At 41.0% G+C, this 19,810-nt stretch overlaps 1 protein-coding gene across 1 annotated transcript; it reads right to left on the bottom strand.

Annotated features, from left to right (window-relative positions):
* Positions 1–13,717: 13,717 nt before the first annotated feature.
* LOC116181520 (probable medium-chain specific acyl-CoA dehydrogenase, mitochondrial) lies at positions 13,718–18,286 on the bottom strand. The gene is made up of 7 exons (XM_031501911.1): positions 18,052–18,286; positions 17,834–18,001; positions 17,684–17,784; positions 14,679–14,759; positions 14,386–14,625; positions 14,198–14,338; positions 13,718–14,151 (listed from the first exon to the last, which is right to left on the bottom strand). Exons 1-7 carry the CDS (start codon positions 18,116–18,118, stop codon positions 13,729–13,731), a joined length of 1,221 nt encoding a protein of 406 aa, XP_031357771.1. The 5' UTR covers positions 18,119–18,286; the 3' UTR covers positions 13,718–13,728.
* Positions 18,287–19,810: the final 1,524 nt, after the last annotated feature.

The following is a 19,810-nucleotide window of genomic DNA, read 5'->3' as shown; positions in this document are numbered from 1 at the left end:
ATTTGTAAGAGATAAAACACGAAATGACAATACCGAAAGTCTCGTGTTTTTTTTTCTGGAAAAGATAATTATGCGCTTTCAAAACAGGGTTTTGCGCTTTACGCTCAGATGAAAATTATGCGCCTGAAAAATAGGACAATGGATAGTAAAAAGAACATAAACATGAAATCGAGATATGGAAACTTTCGCACTTTTTCTCGTAAAATAATTTCACGACTATGCGCTTTGAACACAGGATTTTGCGCCTTACGCACATGTGAAAATTATGCGCCTGAAAAGAATAATTGTGAAAGAAAAAAACATGACGTAAACAGATCGAACTTTTTTTTGTAAAATAATTTGAAAATTATGTGCTTTTGACAGCATTTTGCGCTTTAGTCACAAATGAAAACTATGCGCCTGAAAAGTAAGACAGAAAATATTTGTAAAAACGACATACACATGAAATGAGGATATCGAACCGTTCGCACTTTTGTCGTAAAATAATTTGCCGCTTATGCGCTTGGAACATTGCATCTTGCGCCTTGCGCACAGATGAAAATTATGCGCCTGAAAAGAATATTTGTGAAAGAAACAAACATGACGTAAACAGATCGAACTTTTTCTTGTAAAATAATTTGACAATTATGTGCTTTTGACAGCATTTTGCGCTTTAGGCCCAAATGAAAACTATGCGCCTGAAAAGTAAGACCGAAAATATTTGTAAAAACGACATACACATGAAATGAGGATATCGAACCGTTCGCACTTTTGTCGTAAAATAATTTGCCGCTTATGCGCTTGGAACATTGCATTTTGCGCCTTGCGCACAGATAAAAATTATGCGCCTGAAAAGAATAATTGTGAAAGAAAAAAACATGACGTAAACAGATCGAACTTTTTCTTGTAAAATAATTCGAAAATTATGTGCTTTGGACAGCATTATGTGCTTTAGTCACAAATGAAAACTATGCGCCTGAAAAATAAGGCAGAAAATATTTGTAAAAACGACATACACATGCAATGAGGATATCGAAGCGTTTGCACTTTTGTTGTAAAATAATTTGCCGATTATGCGCTTGGAACATTGCATTTTGCGCCTTGCGCACAGATGAAAATTATGCGCCTGAAAAGGACAGAAATGCAAGGAACATAAACTTGAAATGAAAATACCGAACCTTTCGCACTATTTTTCTGATGAAAGATAATTATGCGTTTTGAACATGGCATTATGCGCCTTATATACAGATGAAAATTATGCGCCTGAAAAGGAAGAAATAAATATTTTTAAAAGCGACATAAACATCAAAGAAGTATCCAACCTTTCGCACTTTTTCTCGTAAAATGATTTGGCGATTATGTGCTCTAAATACAGCATTTTGCGCCTTGTGCACGAGTGAATTTTTGCGCCTGAAATTGAAGATAGAAGTGTTTGCAACAGGGACATAAACATAGAAAAGAGATACCAAGAGTTTTAGACCCTTTCTTATAAAATAACTGAAACGATTATGCGCTATGAATAAAATATTTTGCGCCTCGTGCGCGAATGAACATTTTGCGCCTGAAAAAGACGATTACAAAAACGACAGTTAGGACAACTATCCGTAACCATTGAAATATAGAACTTCTTTCAAACACTGAAATGAGCCGATTATGCGCTCCGAGCATAAAAGTTTGCGCTTATTTTTTAAAAACGGTTATGCGCCGTTACGATTACGATTATATTTTGCATTTTTCAACAGAGACAATTTTTGCGCAAACTATGCGGCGCCTAACAGAAATTATGCGCCTGAAAAGAAAGAAGTGACAGTTGACCATCATCTTCAGAGATGTTTTTTAATAATTACTTGTTAGAGAGTAAATGAATATTTGGCATTTGCGTGCCAAAGGAGTTTTTTTCTGCTTCGGTATTTGCGAATATTAGTAATTAAAATGTCATAATCGGTTTTGGGGCGTTTTCTGTAAACGCAGCCTATTCATAGTCTACGAACGCGGTTCCTTTCACGTTCCAATTTGTTTAATTGGCAATAAAACAGAATTCCGTGCAATTAAAACACTGATTTTTTTTGCACCTGTTGCAGTATAAGTAAAGTGAGAACTATTTTTACTGGAAACTGGGCCAGGGTGATCGGATCACGTGGTGCGATGAAGACCTTGGCGGTCGCAGCGATTGATAAATTGTATAAAATATCTCATATTCCCGATAGGCGTATTTCAATGAATTCGAGAAGAAGAAAAAAACGACCTTCCCGATCGAAATTTCCTCAAACGCGCGCGCGGAAGCGGAAACTGGAACAAAATAAAGGAAAATGGGGTAGGTCCCGAATGAACATGACCCAAATCAGGTGAGTGAGGACCCGGGCGGATCGATAAGAATGTCATCGCTCTTATCAACCATGCAATTCGTGACGTAGTAGTCGGCCGACCTGACCCAAAACGCTTCTAAAATAAAAAGGTCGGCCGCGTCTCGCATTTCCTACGTTAATTGTTGCGTTTTCAAGAAAAAAATGTGTTTGCGTTCCAGGCGCGCGAATTTCATTTCCTATTTTCGTTTAATACATTCTTCCTTGTTTATTGTTTTGCTGATGCGCACTTTTTATTTGTGGTTCAATAATTTACCGAAGAAAGATTTGTGTGACACATTCAGTGAAAAGTAAATCCGGAAAAGTGCACTTTGCTGTTGTTAGATGGCGTAACGCACCACGGTCGCTTCCATTTCGCGCAAAAAACTAACTTTTCCATTAGCCCGATGTTGTTGAGGAGTCGCTGCAAAATCGGCCGACTCATGAGACACAGTCGGCAGATAAAGTATCCAGGTCTGTAAAGGGATTTAGCCCGTCAGTACGAGGTATCCCTCGAATGGTTGTTCAGCAACGAAACTTCGGTTCGAACAAAATCTACTCGATGTAAATACAAATAAAAATATTAGGAACATAAGTCAGTTGTACTTATTTTTAGCTTTTGGGCAGAATTGCGCATGCGCAAATGTGTCAAACTAACAAAAAACTGTCAATTTTTGACGTTTTTCCATATTCTGGCTAAACTATTGCATCAAATTGAACCAAACTTCGTACACCCGTTGTATGGAGACTTCACTAAGAACTTAAGTTTAGTTGAGTTGTCATTTTACTGTCATTGACATCAAGTTCCACTCAAAAAACAAAACGCACATGCCAAAATTCAACTGCGCGCTTGCGCACAATAAAACAGCTTTATTTGAGTTGCCCATTTCGATGACATTTTGACATGAGGTCCCACTAATAAAAGAAAACTGTGCCGAACAAAGTGCTTTATTTGAGTTTTCATTTTACTGACATTTTGACATCAAGTTTCACAAAAAAATGCGCACGCCTAGATTCGGCTGCGCGCATGCGTAGAACAAACTGCTTCATTTGAGTTGTCAATTTACTGACATTTTGACATCATGCTCCAATAAACAAAAAGAAAACGCGCACACTAAGATTCGGCGGCCCGCATTAGAAAAATTCGTGAAAATTAATCAGCTTTATTTGACGTGTCATTTTACTGATATTTTGACAGCAAGTTTCACAAAAAAAAAGAAAACGCGTAAGCCAAAATTCGGCTGCGCGCATGCGTAGAACAAATAGTTTTATTTGAGTTGTCATTTTACTGACATTTTGACATCAGGCTTCACCAAAAAAAGAAAACTGTGCCGAGCAAAGTGCTTTATTTCAGTTGTCATTTTACTGACATTTTGACATCACGCCCCAATAACAAAAAGAAAACGCGCACACTAAGATTTAACGGCCCGCATTAGAAAAATTCGAGAAAATTAATCAGCTTTATTTGAGGTGTCATTTTACTGACATTTTGACATCAAGATTCACAAAAAAAAGAAAACGCGTAAGCCAAAATTCGGCTCCGCGCATGCGTAGAACAATCAGCTAAATTTGAGTTGTCATTTTACTAACATTTTGACATCAGGCTCCACAAAAAAAAGAAAACTGTGCCCAACAAAGTGCTTTATTTGAGTTGTCATTTTACTGACATTTTGACATATGCTCCAATAAAAAAAGAAAACGTGCACACTAAGATTCGGCGGCCCGCAATTAGAAAAATTCGAGAAAATTAATCAGCTTTATTTGACGTGTCATTTTACTGACATTTTGACATCAGGCTTCACCAAAAAAAAAAAGAAAACTGTGCTGAACAAAGTACTTTATTTGAGGTGTCATTTTATTGACATTTTGACGTTAGGCTCCACCACAACAAAGAAAACTGTGCCCAACAAAGTGCTTTATTTGAGTTGTCATTTTACTGACATTTTGACATCACGATTCAAAGTGCTTTATTTCAGTAGTCATTTTACTGACATTTTGACATCACGCCCCAATAAAAAAAAGAAAACGCGCACACAAAGATTCGGCGGCCCGCATTAGAAAAATTCGAGAAAATTAATCAGCTTTATTTGACGTGTCATTTTACTGACATTTTGACATCAGGCTTCACAAAAAAAAAAGAAAACTGTGCTGAACAAAGTGCTTTATTTGAGGTGTCATTTTACTGATATTTTGACATCAGGCTTCACCAAAACAAAGGAAACTGTGCTCAACAAAGTGCTTGATTTGAGTTGTCATTTTACTGACATTTTGACATCAGGATTCAAAGTGCTTTATTTCAGTAGTCAATTTACTGACATTTTGACATCACGCCCCAATAAAAAAAAGAAATCGCGCACACAAAGATTCGGCGGCCCGCATTAGAAAAATTCGAGAAAATTAATCAGTTTTATTTGACGTGTCATTTTACTGACATTTTGACATCAGGCTTCACCAAAAAAAAAGAAAACTGTGCTGAACAAAGTGCTTTATTTGAGGTGTCATTTTACTGACATTTTGACGTTAGGCTCCACCAAAACAAAGAAAACTGTGCCCAACAAAGTGCTTTATTTGAGTTGTCATTTTACTGACATTTTGACATCAGGATTCAAAGTGATTTATTTCAGTAGTCATTTTACTGACATTTTGACATCACGCCCCAATAAAAAAAAGAAATCGCGCACACAAAGATTCGGCGGCCCGCATTAGAAAAATTCGAGAAAATTAATCAGCTTTATTTGACGTGTCATTTTACTGACATTTTGACATCAGGCTTCACAAAAAAAAAGAAAACTGTGCTGAACAAAGTGCTTTATTTGAGGTGTCATTTTACTGATATTTTGACATCAGGCTTCACCAAAACAAAGGAAACTGTGCTCAACAAAGTGCTTGATTTGAGTTGTCATTTTACTGACATTTTGACATCAGGATTCAAAGTGCTTTATTTCAGTAGTCAATTTACTGACATTTTGACATCACGCCCCAATAAAAAAAAGAAATCGCGCACACAAAGATTCGGCGGCCCGCATTAGAAAAATTCGAGAAAATTAATCAGTTTTATTTGACGTGTCATTTTACTGACATTTTGACATCAGGCTTCACCAAAAAAAAGAAAACTGTGCTGAACAAAGTGCTTTATTTGAGGTGTCATTTTACTGACATTTTGACGTTAGGCTCCACCAAAACAAAGAAAACTGTGCCCAACAAAGTGCTTTATTTGAGTTGTCATTTTACTGACATTTTGACATCAGGATTCAAAGTGCTTTATCTCAGTAGTCATTTGACTGACATTTTGACATCATGCCCCAATAAAAAAAGAAAACGCGCACACTAAGATTCGGCGGCCCGCATGAGAAAAATTAATCAGCTTTATTTGACGTGTCATTTTACTGACATTTTGACATCAAGTTTCACAAAAAAAAAAAGAAAACGCGTAACCCAAAATTCGGCTGCGCGCATGCGTAGAACAAACTGTTTCATTTGAGTTGTCATTTTACTGATATTTTGACATCAACTTCCACTAAACAAATAAAACTGTGTAGGTACAAAGTGCTTTATTTGAGTTTTGATTTTACTGACATTTTGACATCAAGTTCCACTCAAAAAACAAAACGCACACGCGCATGCGTAATTCATTACATTTCGCTGACTTTTTGACATCAGACCCTGCTAAAAAAATCTAAAGTACCTACGTATAAAACAGTGCTTTATTTGACTTGTCATTTTACTGACATTTTGACACAGTTCCACTAAAAAAGAAAATGAGCACGTCAAAGATTCGAGTGCGCGAGTGCGTAGAACACTGTGCTGCCACTTTACTGACATTTTGAAACCAGGCTCCACTAAAAAAAAAGAAAACACAGCAAGCAAGCAAATTGTTTCATCTGTGTTATCATTTTGTTGACATTTTGACATACATTTATGCGCTTGCGCAACAGCATATGGCGGGTAAAGGGGAAGGAGATAGCTAGCCTCTTCCCCCAAAGCAACATTATGTTATTATTCAGATCAAATAAACAAATATGACTAAAAGCCGAATCCGCACAAGAGCAGAACAAACTTCCTTATGTGAAAATTTTCGTAGTTCATGGTAGGGCCTTCGAACAACCCTACAACCTGGTGGAAATATTGCCACTGAGGCCTTATGTATAATAAATACAAGTCGAGTGCGCAAATGCGCAGAGCGAAATTTATTATTTATTTATAGACCAGTGTTTCAGCGAGAATCTAGTTACATTTTGACCAACGCTCTGTAAAGCTTGGCAACAGCGCAACTATATTGAAACGGCACAAAGACAGAAAATTGTCAAGTGGTGGCAATATTTGATAATAGTGTCCAACCACTTGGACTCACTAAGAAGGATATGTACATTTTGGACACCCACACCAAAAATTCGTTTGCATGGCCTTTATGGTCAAAATAAATATAGGTACTTTTGAGCCAAAAGCTAGCACCCCGACTGAAAAATTTCGTTTACGTTCCAAAATTCATCTACCCAAAATGAAAATTTTTAGATTTTGGCTTGGTTGGGGTGTCAGACTTACATTAACCCCTTGGCGGATTGCAAAGATATTGCGATTTGCTTAATTCTTTAGGTTACCTAATGACATTGACTTACATTTTTCCAAGGCGGCTGCGATCGTACCAATTTTACGTAAAATGTCCACGATTAAATGGATCCAGCCTACTATATGGATTTATTCACAAAATGCACAAAATCAATTCCTCAGTCAGAATGGGGACGCACGTTATCGTCGTATTAATAAGCTCATATTTTATTTGATAAAATATAAACGATAATTAAATATGTATTAATAGGAAACTGTGTCTACTGTCCAGGTCACGGAATCTCAACGGCGCAAGCGCACCCTATTCTCAATTCGATACTACTTGCACCTGCACTTGAACCTGACCTATAATAGAAAGACAAATGTCTAGGATTGGCCTAGATAGTATTCTAGAAACCGGAACTAAAAAGGGTGACTCGCCCGCGATGCAGGTAAGGGTGCATCGGAAGGGAATTCCCTCGGAAGGGTTCTACCTCAAGGTGGATTGCGTTGGGGCTCTCCCGATACGGGCGTAACCTACGTCAAGTCGGCCGCGCTACGACGACGACTCCAGCGAGGAGTTGCGGGGTTGTCAATTGTCTCGCCCCACTAACATCAATTTAAAGAATTGTTATAGACACGATGAGACAACAAAAACAGTTTCGCTTTTCGCTTACGTTATATTGCGAATTCACACTCACTTTCGCTATGTAGTAATAATTATTAAGAGTAAAAAGTGAATTCGCCGCAGCAGACCTACATAGTCTGCTCGTATTCGTAATTTACATTCAGAACAGGTTTGTAGCACACAAATGCATAAATGATTGTATTCGCTTTCCTTTTCTACTATTACAAGTAATTTACCTGTGGAACTCGACGAAAAAGGCACTTCCAATTCGACGTTATTCTCATTTTCTGGGGTTATGTCTAAATCAACATCGGCTGTTGTTACAATTGAAACTGTAGCTGCTGCAGTTGTGCCGTTTTGATTACTCTGTGTGGTAGAAGCGGCAACAGAGCTAGGAACGCTAATACTCGTTGCTTCTTCGTGCATTGTTTATTTGATTAGACACTGTCCCGGTAATGATAACTAAATTTAATCACAACACAGAGCTTAACAAGCTCTGACCTTCAAATTCGCGCCAAGGTTTCACTAATATCTATTTCTTTACGCGGAATAAAAATCGAACGTTGTATAAATGTAGGTCTGTAGGCCACTTCGCTTACACTTTACATTCAGACATGACCATTCGATCAATTCAGCTACTGCTTCCATAAACTGACTTTACCAGTTCCCAAAACCTAATTATCGTCGGACGCGCAAACGGCCGATTCGACGCCCCCAAAATAACACCCCGATTTTTTCAAGGGCGAAATTACGCCGACGTGACGCCCTTTTGGGCGCTTTTACTTTCACCCGGTCGGCGAGACCGTCTTCGCGGTCCCTTTGAAAATTTTCCCGTCACGCAGCCGCCCCGACAACGACAGAAAATCGCAATTGCCCGCTCCTGAGGCCCTCGTAGCGATCCCACGGGCGTTTTCCCAAATTCGAAAACAGTCGCTGCATTGACTAGCGCGGTACGCGTGCGCGCTCCGTTGCGAATTTTTAAATTAAAAGCGCCCACACGTTTACTTGAGTATTTCTTTTCGTTTTAGCGAAACCGGCACGTTAGATAGCACTGTTATTATCAATGGCGGGGCCCGATAACAATATTTATTTACTTTTACATAACGACAAATAGGTGAACACCCAATTGGGCAATTCGATTGTCGATTTGCAACACACAAGGCTTCATTGTAATAAAAATGATAAAGTCCCAATAACGTTTTTTTTTAACCATTACGTATAGCGATTGTAAATTTAATCGTTGCAACGACCTACGGGTCATTCATTGATGTATCCGTTTCGATACTATACTTTTAGTACTACCTCAACACTCGGCGAAATATATTTTTGAAATGCACACCCCATATCGCCTATTAGAGCTTCACCCTTTCCATCGTCCAAAGTGAGAGACTCAACAGGTCAGTTAATCCACAAGAGAGCTGTAAAAGTCTTAAGTATAAGTCATGGATGGGGGTCAGGATGTGATCTGCTCCATCACAAAACTTCTTCTTCTTCTTTAATGATCCTGAATGGCGTTTGCGACTTCGATTGTTTCTTGCCTTCGCTCTTGCCCTCCAGGTATTTGCATTTCCTGCTGATGAGAGTTTTGAGTCCTGTAGGACCTGTCCCCGCCTTGTCGGTTAGTGTTCGGTTTCCAAATAAATATCGAAAAGGAATAGGAGGAACTTTGAGAAAGACTTTCAACATCTGGCTCATTATAGGCTGTTCAGCCTGAAGCATTTTCCGCTGGTAGCCTTTTTTGGTAGGGCAACCAAGATCGATTGCAGCCATTCGAATGTAATAAGAGATGATGACGTAGATGGTTTTCGGGGGCAGAATGCAACACCGAGGGTATGGCCGTACCTCCATTTGTAGACTCATATAAACCCTTTATATAGTGGGGGGTATTCCATATCTCACAGACCCCCCCCCCCGGTGATACGTTCGATGGCGTCTTACCGAAAACTGTAATGAAAGTGGTGAGGTAAACGGTTTTTGAGAGATAATGAAACACCGGGGGGTCTAGAATACCCCCCCCCCCCAGCTATAATAAAGGAGAATTCAATGAAACTATTTGTATACTCATAAAGAAACTCTTCGTATGCTGGGGGTCTGGTATACCCCCCAGCCATACTCCTAATAAAGGAAAATTCAATTGCGCTTTCCCTACAGTCATCATTATCATCATGAGACCATTTTATTTATTTCATTTTGCCTTTTGTGTACTCATAAATAAACTCTTCATGTGCGGGGAGGGGGGGGGTGCAACACTGGGGGGCCTGGAATACCCTCCAGCCATACCCCCAATAAAGGAATATTCAATGACGCCATGAGACCATTTGTATACTCATAAATAAACTCTTCGCATGGTGGGGGGTAGGGGTACGGAATACCCCCAGACCCCAGGCGCTACCTTCGATGGCGTCTTACAGAAAACTGTAATGAGTGGTGAGGTAGACGGGTACGGGTTTTGGGTGAGAATGCAACACCGTGGGGTCTGGAATACCCCCTCAGCCATACCCCAGTAAAGGAAAATTCAATGAGACTATTTGTATACTCATAAAGAAACTCTTCGTATGCTGGGGGGTCTGGAATACCCCCCAGCCATACTCCTACGCCCTACGTTCGAGGGCGTCTTACAGAAAACTGTAATGAGTGTGAGGAAAATAGGTTTTTATTTATTTATTTATTTAAAACCCCTCTGTGCTACGTTCGATGGCGTCCTGTTGAGAACTGCAATGAGAGATGGGAGGTAGATGGTTTTAAAGGGAGAATGCAACACCGCGGGCTTTGGGAGGTATGGAAAACCCCCCAGCCATACTCCTAATGATAAAGAAAAACTCAATAACGCAGTCATCATTATCACCCTGAGACCACATTTGTGTTCTCATAAATAAACTCTTCGTGTGTGGGGAGGAGGGTGGATGCAACACTGGGGCCTGGAATACCCCTCCAGCTATACCCCCAATAAAGGAAAATATAATACAATGGCGCTTTCCATACGGTCGTCATTTCGGTCGATGGCGTCTTATCGAAGATTGAAATGAGAGTGGTGGGGTAGACGGTTTTTGGGGGAGAATGCAACACTGCGTGATCTGGCGGCCGGGAATACCCCCCCCCCCCATACCCCTAATAAAGGAAAACGAAATTACGCTTTCACAGTCATCATTATCACCATGAGACCATTTGTATACTCATATAAATACTCTTAATATTAAATACCCCCCAGACTCCCCCCCACCCCCATTTCGTTAGTTACTGGATGTTGTTGTTGCATCAACAATTCCACGTAAATCTGCTCAGGTCCGCAGGTCTTGCCTGATGGAGGCCGATTCTTTTTGTTGCGCTTGCGCGGTTGATCGTCTTCGTCTGCTGTTGGTGCGTAGACCAGCTGGAGGACGTTGAGGTTGACCTTGTTGCCTGCTAACTGTTGTAGCGCGATTCGTTCCGGTAGGTACTAGGGCGAAGCTGGGGACTTTCTAAACCAGTTGTCCGTTGACAACAAAAGTGATATACCATGTACGTCTGCTTGGTGAAATGGTGGTCAAAAAAGAGTAGTCCCCATTCTTCAACACTTTGCCTTATTGGAAGTCGAAGGCAATACAAGTGAATTCAAGGAGATCCAAGAGGGTTCCGGGGCTACAATGTCTGTAAGGCATTTGTTCATTCGGAACCAAGCAAAGTTTTCCTAATCGAGATTTCAAAAAAATGACCCTCCCCCCCAATCGCCGGTGGTCTGTTTTGACTTAAAAATGCATAAACACGTGGGGTGTTGGATATTCGTGAAGAAAGGAGAATTTGATAGGCCCTTATTGTTAAATATTACCAATGATCTCAGGACGTTAAGCACCCACAACATCCCCCCTCCCCCAGCATTGGAATAGTTTATGAAATTGTAGGGTCATTTGAATTTTTCTTTACTGGAGATTCCAGTATTCTCCCCCAACACCCCCTGCCCCTCACCCACTCTCATTACAGTTTTCGTTAAGACGCCAATGCGCGTACGTAGCACCTGGGGGTGGGTGTTATGGAATCCACCCTCCAGCGTCACGAAGAGTTTATTGTATACTAAGTATACTGATGGTCTCGTGATGGTTGTAGGAAGAGGGTATAATTCAATGGTCCTTTACTAGAGATACGCTTGCCCCCCCCCCTCTGATGTTAAATTCTTCCCCAAAATCGTCTGCCTCACCATTCTCATTACAGTTTTCATTGCACGTAGCACAGGGGAGTCTGGGGGTTATGCAATACCCCCAGTGTAACGAAGAGTTTATTTATATGAGGAGGTCTCAAGTACCTCCTCACAATTCTTCTCCTTTAATAACGGTCTTACAGTAGCACAAGCTAATTTTTCTGAGTTCCTGATCTTCTCTCACGCACCTACTCACTGATCTGATATTTTAGTAGCGATTAGTGCCTAGTGGGTTATTTGGGATACTTTTAAAATTACCAAAAAGCTATCAGTAAGCCATGGAGCACTTCAGTGTCCTTCTTTATACACGACCTTGCTATTCTGTTCCCCTAATCTCATTTACTTAACAGAGAAATACGTTGCCGGTTATCTTGTAGCATTTATACAAGTATCTAAGGTTGGCGGTTGTAGAAACAAATTGTTTTGTGCTCCTGATTCTCACTCACGAATCATCTCACGATTCTTTTCCTTTAAATAACGGTTTTTGGTAGGCAAGTATGTTGTTTGGGATATTTTAAAGCCACCAGTAGGCACCCCGAGTTCTCCCTCACCCACCTCTGGCCGTTCTGCTCTCCTAATACTATTTGTTGAATAGATAACTGCATATTGCAAATTGCTTTGTCACACCTACCGCAAATTTCCTGTGCTCCTGATACACCTCCGCCTTACTGCACAGATCCTCTCCAAAAACGCAACCAGTAACCATGGTGTATTAGACACAAATTTTCTCTTTCCCAGAATTCTCCTGTCGACTGCAAGTTCTGCTCCCAAAATGCTAGCTTTCTTTTAGTAGGCAAACGAGTTGTCGGTCACTTGCGCCATTTTCTGTATATACATCCATGCTACCCGTGTAGAGTCGGCAAAGAATAACCCTACTGCAGAGACACTGCATGTCGTAAGAGGCGACTAATCAACAGTGAGCTGGCTAAGGACAGATCTTTGGAAAGGGGGCCAGTTTAGGGTGGTTAGTCTGAATGTATAAGCTGACAGGTTGTTGGATTGGGACTTAGCTACTTTAAGAACATGAAGAAGAAGGGTGGAGAATCCATTTGAAAGTGCATAGGAACACTAAAAGAATCTCTGAAGGTCCATGGAGGTTCTAATTTTAAGACTACGTTACGATTTAGAGCCCAAAGATTCCTTTAAAAATTTCGTGAAAGCTCTTAAAGGCTGTTTTTGAAAAAACTATCCAGGAGGATGTAACACTCCTGCTACACTCCCTGCAATAATCCTAAGCATCCAGGGGAAGGTCTGGGAAGTGTGCAATGCCCCTGACGCATAAGAAATCGATTATCTATCTTTTCCTGGAAAACTACAACCACAGTTTCTTTGTACTTACATAGATAGGGTCATGCAGTTTTCATTGCTGGGGGGTATGAGATAGGTACCTCTCAGAGCCCACATTAGTACCCTCCCTACAAAAATCATCCGCATATACTCATTTTCTTACATGTCTGGTGGGGAACATAGCGCTGGGGGGTATGCAATACCTCCCAACACTACCCCCCCCCCCAACGTAAAAGGAATACGATTACATTTTCCTGGAAATTTACAATGACAGTTTCTTTCTGCCTAGGATCATGAATTTCGCTTTGCTGGGGGGGGGGGGGGGAGGATCTCATACCCGCCATAGACCCACTGGTGCTTCAAAAATCATATGCCTATACCCTTCTCCTAAACGTTTGTAAGGAGAGCGTAGCACAGGGGGGGGGGTTATGGAATACCCCCCAGTGCCACGAAGAGTTTATTGATATGAGGATGGTCTCATGATGATTTTAGGGAGAGGGTCATTGAATTTTCTTTCAATAGCATCACACTACAATACAAAAATTTATTGCAACCCTGGATGGGGGTCCCACATGGACACTTTCTGGGGCAAATTTTGTTCTAGAAAAATAACTCGCCGTTCCGCACATTCAAAATAAGTAAAAAATTCACCATTTTCAGGGACCCTACTCTAAGTGTTTGGCCCCTCTTTTTCAAAGTGCACTGTCCCGACTTCGAATTGAGGTTAAGTACAAAAAGCAAGGTGTTACAATTGAAAAAAATGTATAAAAACTCAATCATTTATTCGACATAGCCTCCTTAATGATGTGTCGCGACACAACAATCCGTTGAATTTGAGCTGTGCCTTCATAAATTTGAAAGATTTTCGCGTCCCTCATTAACTTCTCGACGGGATACTCGGAATTAAATCCGTTCCCGCCGAAAATCTGTACGGCGTCGCTCGCGCACTTGTTCGCGACGTCGCCGGCCAAACACTTCGCGATCGACGCCATGTAGGTGTTGTTAATGCCGTTATCGGCTAACCAGGCCGACTTCATCCACGCCAAGCGTGCCGGCTCGATACCAATGGCCATATCGGCCAGCATGAACGCCACCGCTTGATGGCCCGCGATTGGTACGCCGAATGTCTTGCGCTCGGTCGCGTACTTGGAGGCTTCGTCGAGGCATCTTTGGGCCAGTCCGACTGCGGCCGCCGCCACCTGGTGGGAACTCGATGAAATGTTAGCACGGCCGTAGTATACTCACGTGAGGGCGTGATTTGTCAAAGAACATCATGCTGACTTTAAATCCGGCACCTTCGCCCATCAGCACGTTCTCCTTTGGTACGCGAACGTCTTCAAAGGTGATGGACGCAGTATTCGACGCCCTCTGTCCCATATTGATCTCCTACACAAAAAAAATTACAAAAAATTCCCACAGTTGAATGTTGGTACCTTCTTCCCCGGTGTAACACCGGGCCAATCTCGTTCGACGATAAACCCGGTAAACGCCTTACCCGTCGGCGCCTTCGGGTCCGGGTCGGTACGCGCCAGCACGTAATACCAATTCGCGACGCCGCCGTTGGTTATCCACTGCTTTTGTCCGTTGAGAATCCACTCGTCCCCTTTCTTAACGGCGCTCGTCTTTACTCCGCTTACGTCCGAGCCGGCGCCCGGTTCCGTGACGGCGTAGGCCTGAGAATGGGATTTGGGAGTCGCAATTTTCGAACTACACCTCACGTACCTACCGTCGTTAAAGGTTCCTCAAGTAATCTGCCCAAGTACTTCTTTTGTTGGGACTCGTTGCCGCTGATTATTACGGGCAGTTGCTAAAAACACGAGCAAGAGGTAATCGGGTGCTGTTTTATGATATTTTCCAGAAAAGACCACAGAACAAGATACAACTGTCCTTTCCCAAAAACAATCATGAGAGTTTTCAAGGAGAAACTTGAAGGGAGAACATAGTACCGGGGGTCTAGAATAACCCCAGTAGTACTCTCCATAATTTTTTCTACATTAGCACTCTCATAGTAGTCTTTGGGAAAATGTAATTTAAATCGGTTTGAAGAATCGCTGGAAAATATTTCTACTTCTAAAAATGACCACCAGAGGGCGTAATTGCCATCTTAAATTTTAAAATTGCATTTTATTTAAATTTCCCATTTCGTCAGCCTGTACTTGCAGGAGTTGTAGAAGGAAGAGGAGTTCGCAGGGAGCTAGTCCTTGAATTCACATGTATTCCATACAACCAATCGAACCTGTCACCCACTGAAGACGTCAAACAATTTGTGGACCATTGTATCGTAAAAAAGAAAGTGAAGAACTCTCAATGGATGAGATTGGAATGTGAACCAAAGGGGAGTGCCTATTAGACTAATCTACCAATACTTAATTAGAATGATGTTCCCACCACTAATGACACAAAGTAGGTACCATGGTGTTTCAAAATAAAAATTTTTGCCTTGCCTAGCACAGATACCACCCCCAAGCCTGCGCATGAGGGATTCTGCCCTTTTATCTCTAAAAATATGTGTACCAAATGTGGTTCCAATCGGTTTAGCCGGAAATGAAAGTACAGATGGACATTTTACATTACCTAGTGCTTCAAAATGTGTATTTCCTTCAAAAAGTGGGGGGGGGGGTCATTCTTAACACCAATCCGCCAATGCAATACCTCCCTTACCCACGTGCGGGTGGTAAAAACTCGGGGGTAGTAAAAATTACACAGAGATTTTCTGACACTTCCTAATTACAAAAATTGGAAGGCGGGGTGGAGGTGTATACTACTCTAGCAATAACTGATTGTCTTGTAAGAGCAATTTTCTATGACACGGGGTGGGGGTGTAGGTGTACAGTCCTAGCAATACCTGATTGGCACGTAAGAGCGGTTTTCTAGGATACTTGGTAACTTTAAAAAACCGAGAAAGAGAGGGGACAGGGGAGGGGGGTTACAACCGATTTTCACGTATGAGACACCGTAATTTTAAAGACGCGAGAGTCGGGGGGGGGGGAGAAAGGGTGCCACCCTTGCAGTAACTGATTATCATGGAAGAGCAATTCTCTAAGACGCTTCATAATTGTACGAACGCGAGGGTGGGGATGGAACAACCCTAGCAATTTTCTGACACATGGTAATTTAACAAATGCCAGTGCGGGGGTGTACAACCTATCAATAACTGATCATTACATAAGAGCAATTTTCTAAGACATTGTAACTTTAAAAACGCGAGGGGGGGATGGTGTCCAACCATAGCAATAACTGATTGTTATTTCAGAGCAATTTTTCAAGATACTTAGGAATTTTGAAACCGCAAGGGCGGAGGAGGGGGAGTACAGCTCTAGCAATAACTGGTAAGTGATCGTTAAGTTTTCTAAGACAAGGGTGGGGTGAGGGTATAGCACCCTATCAATCAATCAGCCATTTTGTAAGACACTTGGTAATATCAAAAATGCGAGGGGGGGTGCGGGTATAGAACTGTGTCAATAACTGATTGTTACGTATGAGCAATTTTCTAAAACATTTGGAAAATTTAAAAACGGGAGGGTGGGGGAGAGGGTGTACAACCCTATCAATAAGTGATCGTTACATATGAGCACTTTTCTAAGTTACTTGGTAATTTCAAAAACTGAGGGAGGGGAGGGGGTGTGTGGAGCCCTAGTAATAACTGATCGTTATGTATGAGCATTGAGCAATTTTCTAAGACATTTGGTATATTTAAAAAAGCGAGGATCGGGGCGGGGGCTGGAGAGTACAACCCTAGCAGTAAGTGCTCGTTCAGTATGAATAAGATACTTGGTAATTTTGAAAACGCAAGGGTGGGGAGGGGGTAGAACCCTAGCAATAAGGGATCGTTAAGTATATGAGCCATTTTCTAAAACACTTGTTAGTAGGTATCAAAAAATGCAAAGGGTGGGGGGTGAGGGTATAGAACCCTATCAATAACTGATGATCGTTTCCTAGTCTTTTAATAATGATCATAGTTACTTTCGATTGATATTTCGGTACACTGACGCACACTACTAGATTAGATTCCTTAAAAGCTAATACCCTCCGCCCCCTCCTCCCTCTCGACCATATTATGCATGTTTGGGAATGAAAAAAAAAATTTGTTCATTACCCGAATTTTGAGCGCGGCCACCATCTTGAATCATAGGTAAAAAAATTCAAGATGGCGGCCGCCCTCACAATCGGGGTAATGAAAAAAAACTTCTTTTCGTTCCGAAACATAGGTACATAACAATGTCTCATTGAAGTCCTGAGCAATATTAGACTTGATAAATTCAACAAAGCCTGGGCGAGGGGGGGGGGGGGGGTACAACCCTAGTAATAGCAGATTGCCATGTGGTTTCTGGATTATAATTTTCCACCTCGTTCTCAATCTATGATCATTTTACTAATGTTTTTGAATTATTCAGTTCCCTAGGCATAGACCAAGAGATGGCGTATTGCTAACATGATGTGGGTTAGAGAAATTAAAAAAGAACTGTAAACTCCCAAAGAGAATATTTAGAAAAGAATGCTCGTTTATTGGTTCTTTCCATTGCCCAATCTTTTGTGTTAGACCCTGTATAAGTAGGTAACCATGGACCAAAACTTTACTTCATTTATGCTAGTAGCAAATATAAAATAAATACCTACAAATATAGCAGTTACTGAAACTTTAGTGAACTTAACTAGACTTCAAGCTCAGGTTGTCATAAAAAGTTTGTGTAGACCACTCCCACTCAATCCAGGCCAATTATCAATACCTACCCCCAATTTAGCCCCAAAAATGGTAAGCTGTACACCTGCACAGCCATACGCCAACTCTTCAGTAATTAGGCAGTCATCAAACGTGTTCAGCCCCAATCCACCTGCACGATTCCAGCATTAGATACGAACAGCCGCACAGACTGCACTTACCCAAGCTTTCCGGAATAACCGAAGTTGTCAGCCCCAAAGACCAGGCCTTCTTAAACACGGGCCACGGAAACTCTCCGCTCCTATCGTACTGAGCGGCTATCGGCATCACATCCTCCCTCGCAAACTTTCTCGCCAACTCCTGGTACTCCCTCTGAGTGTCGTTCAGCGCTGCAACCGATTTGAACTGTTAGAGTTAAATTACCTCTTGTGAAGTGTACCGAAATTAAATCCATTACTCGACAACCGTCTTATAATGGACCTGGAAAAGTTCGGAGTTCGCAGCATTGGAAATGTGGACAGCGGTGAACGGGGCCGGGTAAAGTTCACTTTATTGTGTGTAGATTATGTAGCATTTAAAAACATATGATAGCTACTACATGCTATCAGAATTGGCTAATATTTATCCTCTGATAACAATTGAATAAAATAAAAAAAGAAAATTGGGTTGGAAACTCTACAAACTAGTCATTAAAGCATATATATAAGAGAAGCATTAAAGTCACCAGTGGCGTACTTGGGTACAGTAGTAGACGAAATAAACGATACAAAATAGTGAATTTAATTAATATAATAACCAATAACCTTGTTTATTAATGAATAAACTAGAATGTTATAAATCTTATTTACATTGTTAATGTGTATAAGTATTTGTAACAAATGATACTGTGTTTTCTCATATCTCAGTAGGTAGGTACCTACATAAAACAAAAACTTCCTGTTATGACATGATTTACATTATTTTTCATTTGTTATAGGTACTTTGGATTTTGGAACAGCCAATGTTGACCTTTTTACCCTGTGGCAATGCTTCAGCCCTAAGGGCTTCAGTGTCCTTATGGGTTGAGCTACTCACAGTGTAACTCCTATGCTGGAGAGGTCACTGATGGTGAGAGCCCAAACCAAGACCTTGCTCCACACCAAATTCTTCCTCGTACCATGCTCTTTCGTGAAGGTGTTAAGTGACCCATGTCAATCAGTGCAAGAGCAGCGAGTAGGTATAATAGATGAGGACGAAGAAACGGGAGGTCAGAATCTACTGACCAGGAGGTATCCAAAATCGTCGGAGTCAACAAGTAAAAGGCATCTCCTTCCCCTAGTGTGGTACGGGTTAAAGAGGAAACTGTGGTATGGTAAAAAATAACTATCTACCACAGGAAAGTACCTGCAAGTCAAGCTAAAGAAGGAGAAAGGCGGCCTCCCCGATGGACTCTTCACCATATTGAGGGAGGAGAGGCACCTCATTTCACCAGCCGGTATACTACGAGGCAGCAACAAAACTAAACAAAATCCCGCTTAAATTTGAAAAGTGGCACGTGATCAAACATCTAAGGCAGGACCCCCTTACGTTAGTTGTAAACAACGCCATGACCTGAAGCACAGTGGGGAAGGAACGTAAAATAAAACACTGAAATTGTGAAATGTTTGTTTAATAATGATGGCAATTATTGTGATTGTAAAAGCCGGGAAATTTAAGTCGAAATAATTACATTGCAAAAATAAACTTTGAAAATGCAGGTAGTTCACAGAATAAAAATAGAAATAGGATGGAAAAAAAAGAACTTACCAATAAAAAAACCAGCCGTTAAATTAATATCAAATTGTGTTGTAAAATTAATTGTTTGTAATGATGTGAATGCGTAACATAAAATTATAACATCACAAAAAGTAACAGGTAGACTTCAAGAGGTAACTTATAGGTTAATACTAAGTTTTGGGAATTACGGGTCAGGTAAGCAGGTACCAAGATTCTAAGAAAGGGTGAAATACACAGGATGTGACTCATCTTTGTTGCAATAAAGTCCTTTTGTTAATACCAAGATGGAAAATTACATGGCCTTGTAGGCAAATTTAACTAAAACAAGATATGTGGAAATTACGAATCGTAACTCATTTATCGCTCATAGATTCTAAACTGAAGAGCTTTGATTAGCGTAATCCCGCTCCTGCAAGATGGGTAGCCCGCCCCTGGTTCCGGGG

This window comes from Photinus pyralis, unplaced genomic scaffold (genome assembly GCF_008802855.1).
Source record: "Photinus pyralis isolate 1611_PpyrPB1 unplaced genomic scaffold, Ppyr1.3 Ppyr1.4_LG9, whole genome shotgun sequence".
Taxonomy (NCBI): Eukaryota; Metazoa; Arthropoda; class Insecta; order Coleoptera; family Lampyridae; genus Photinus; species Photinus pyralis.
Note: the sequence above shows the minus strand (reverse complement) of the source record. Positions and strands in the feature narration are given on the sequence as shown.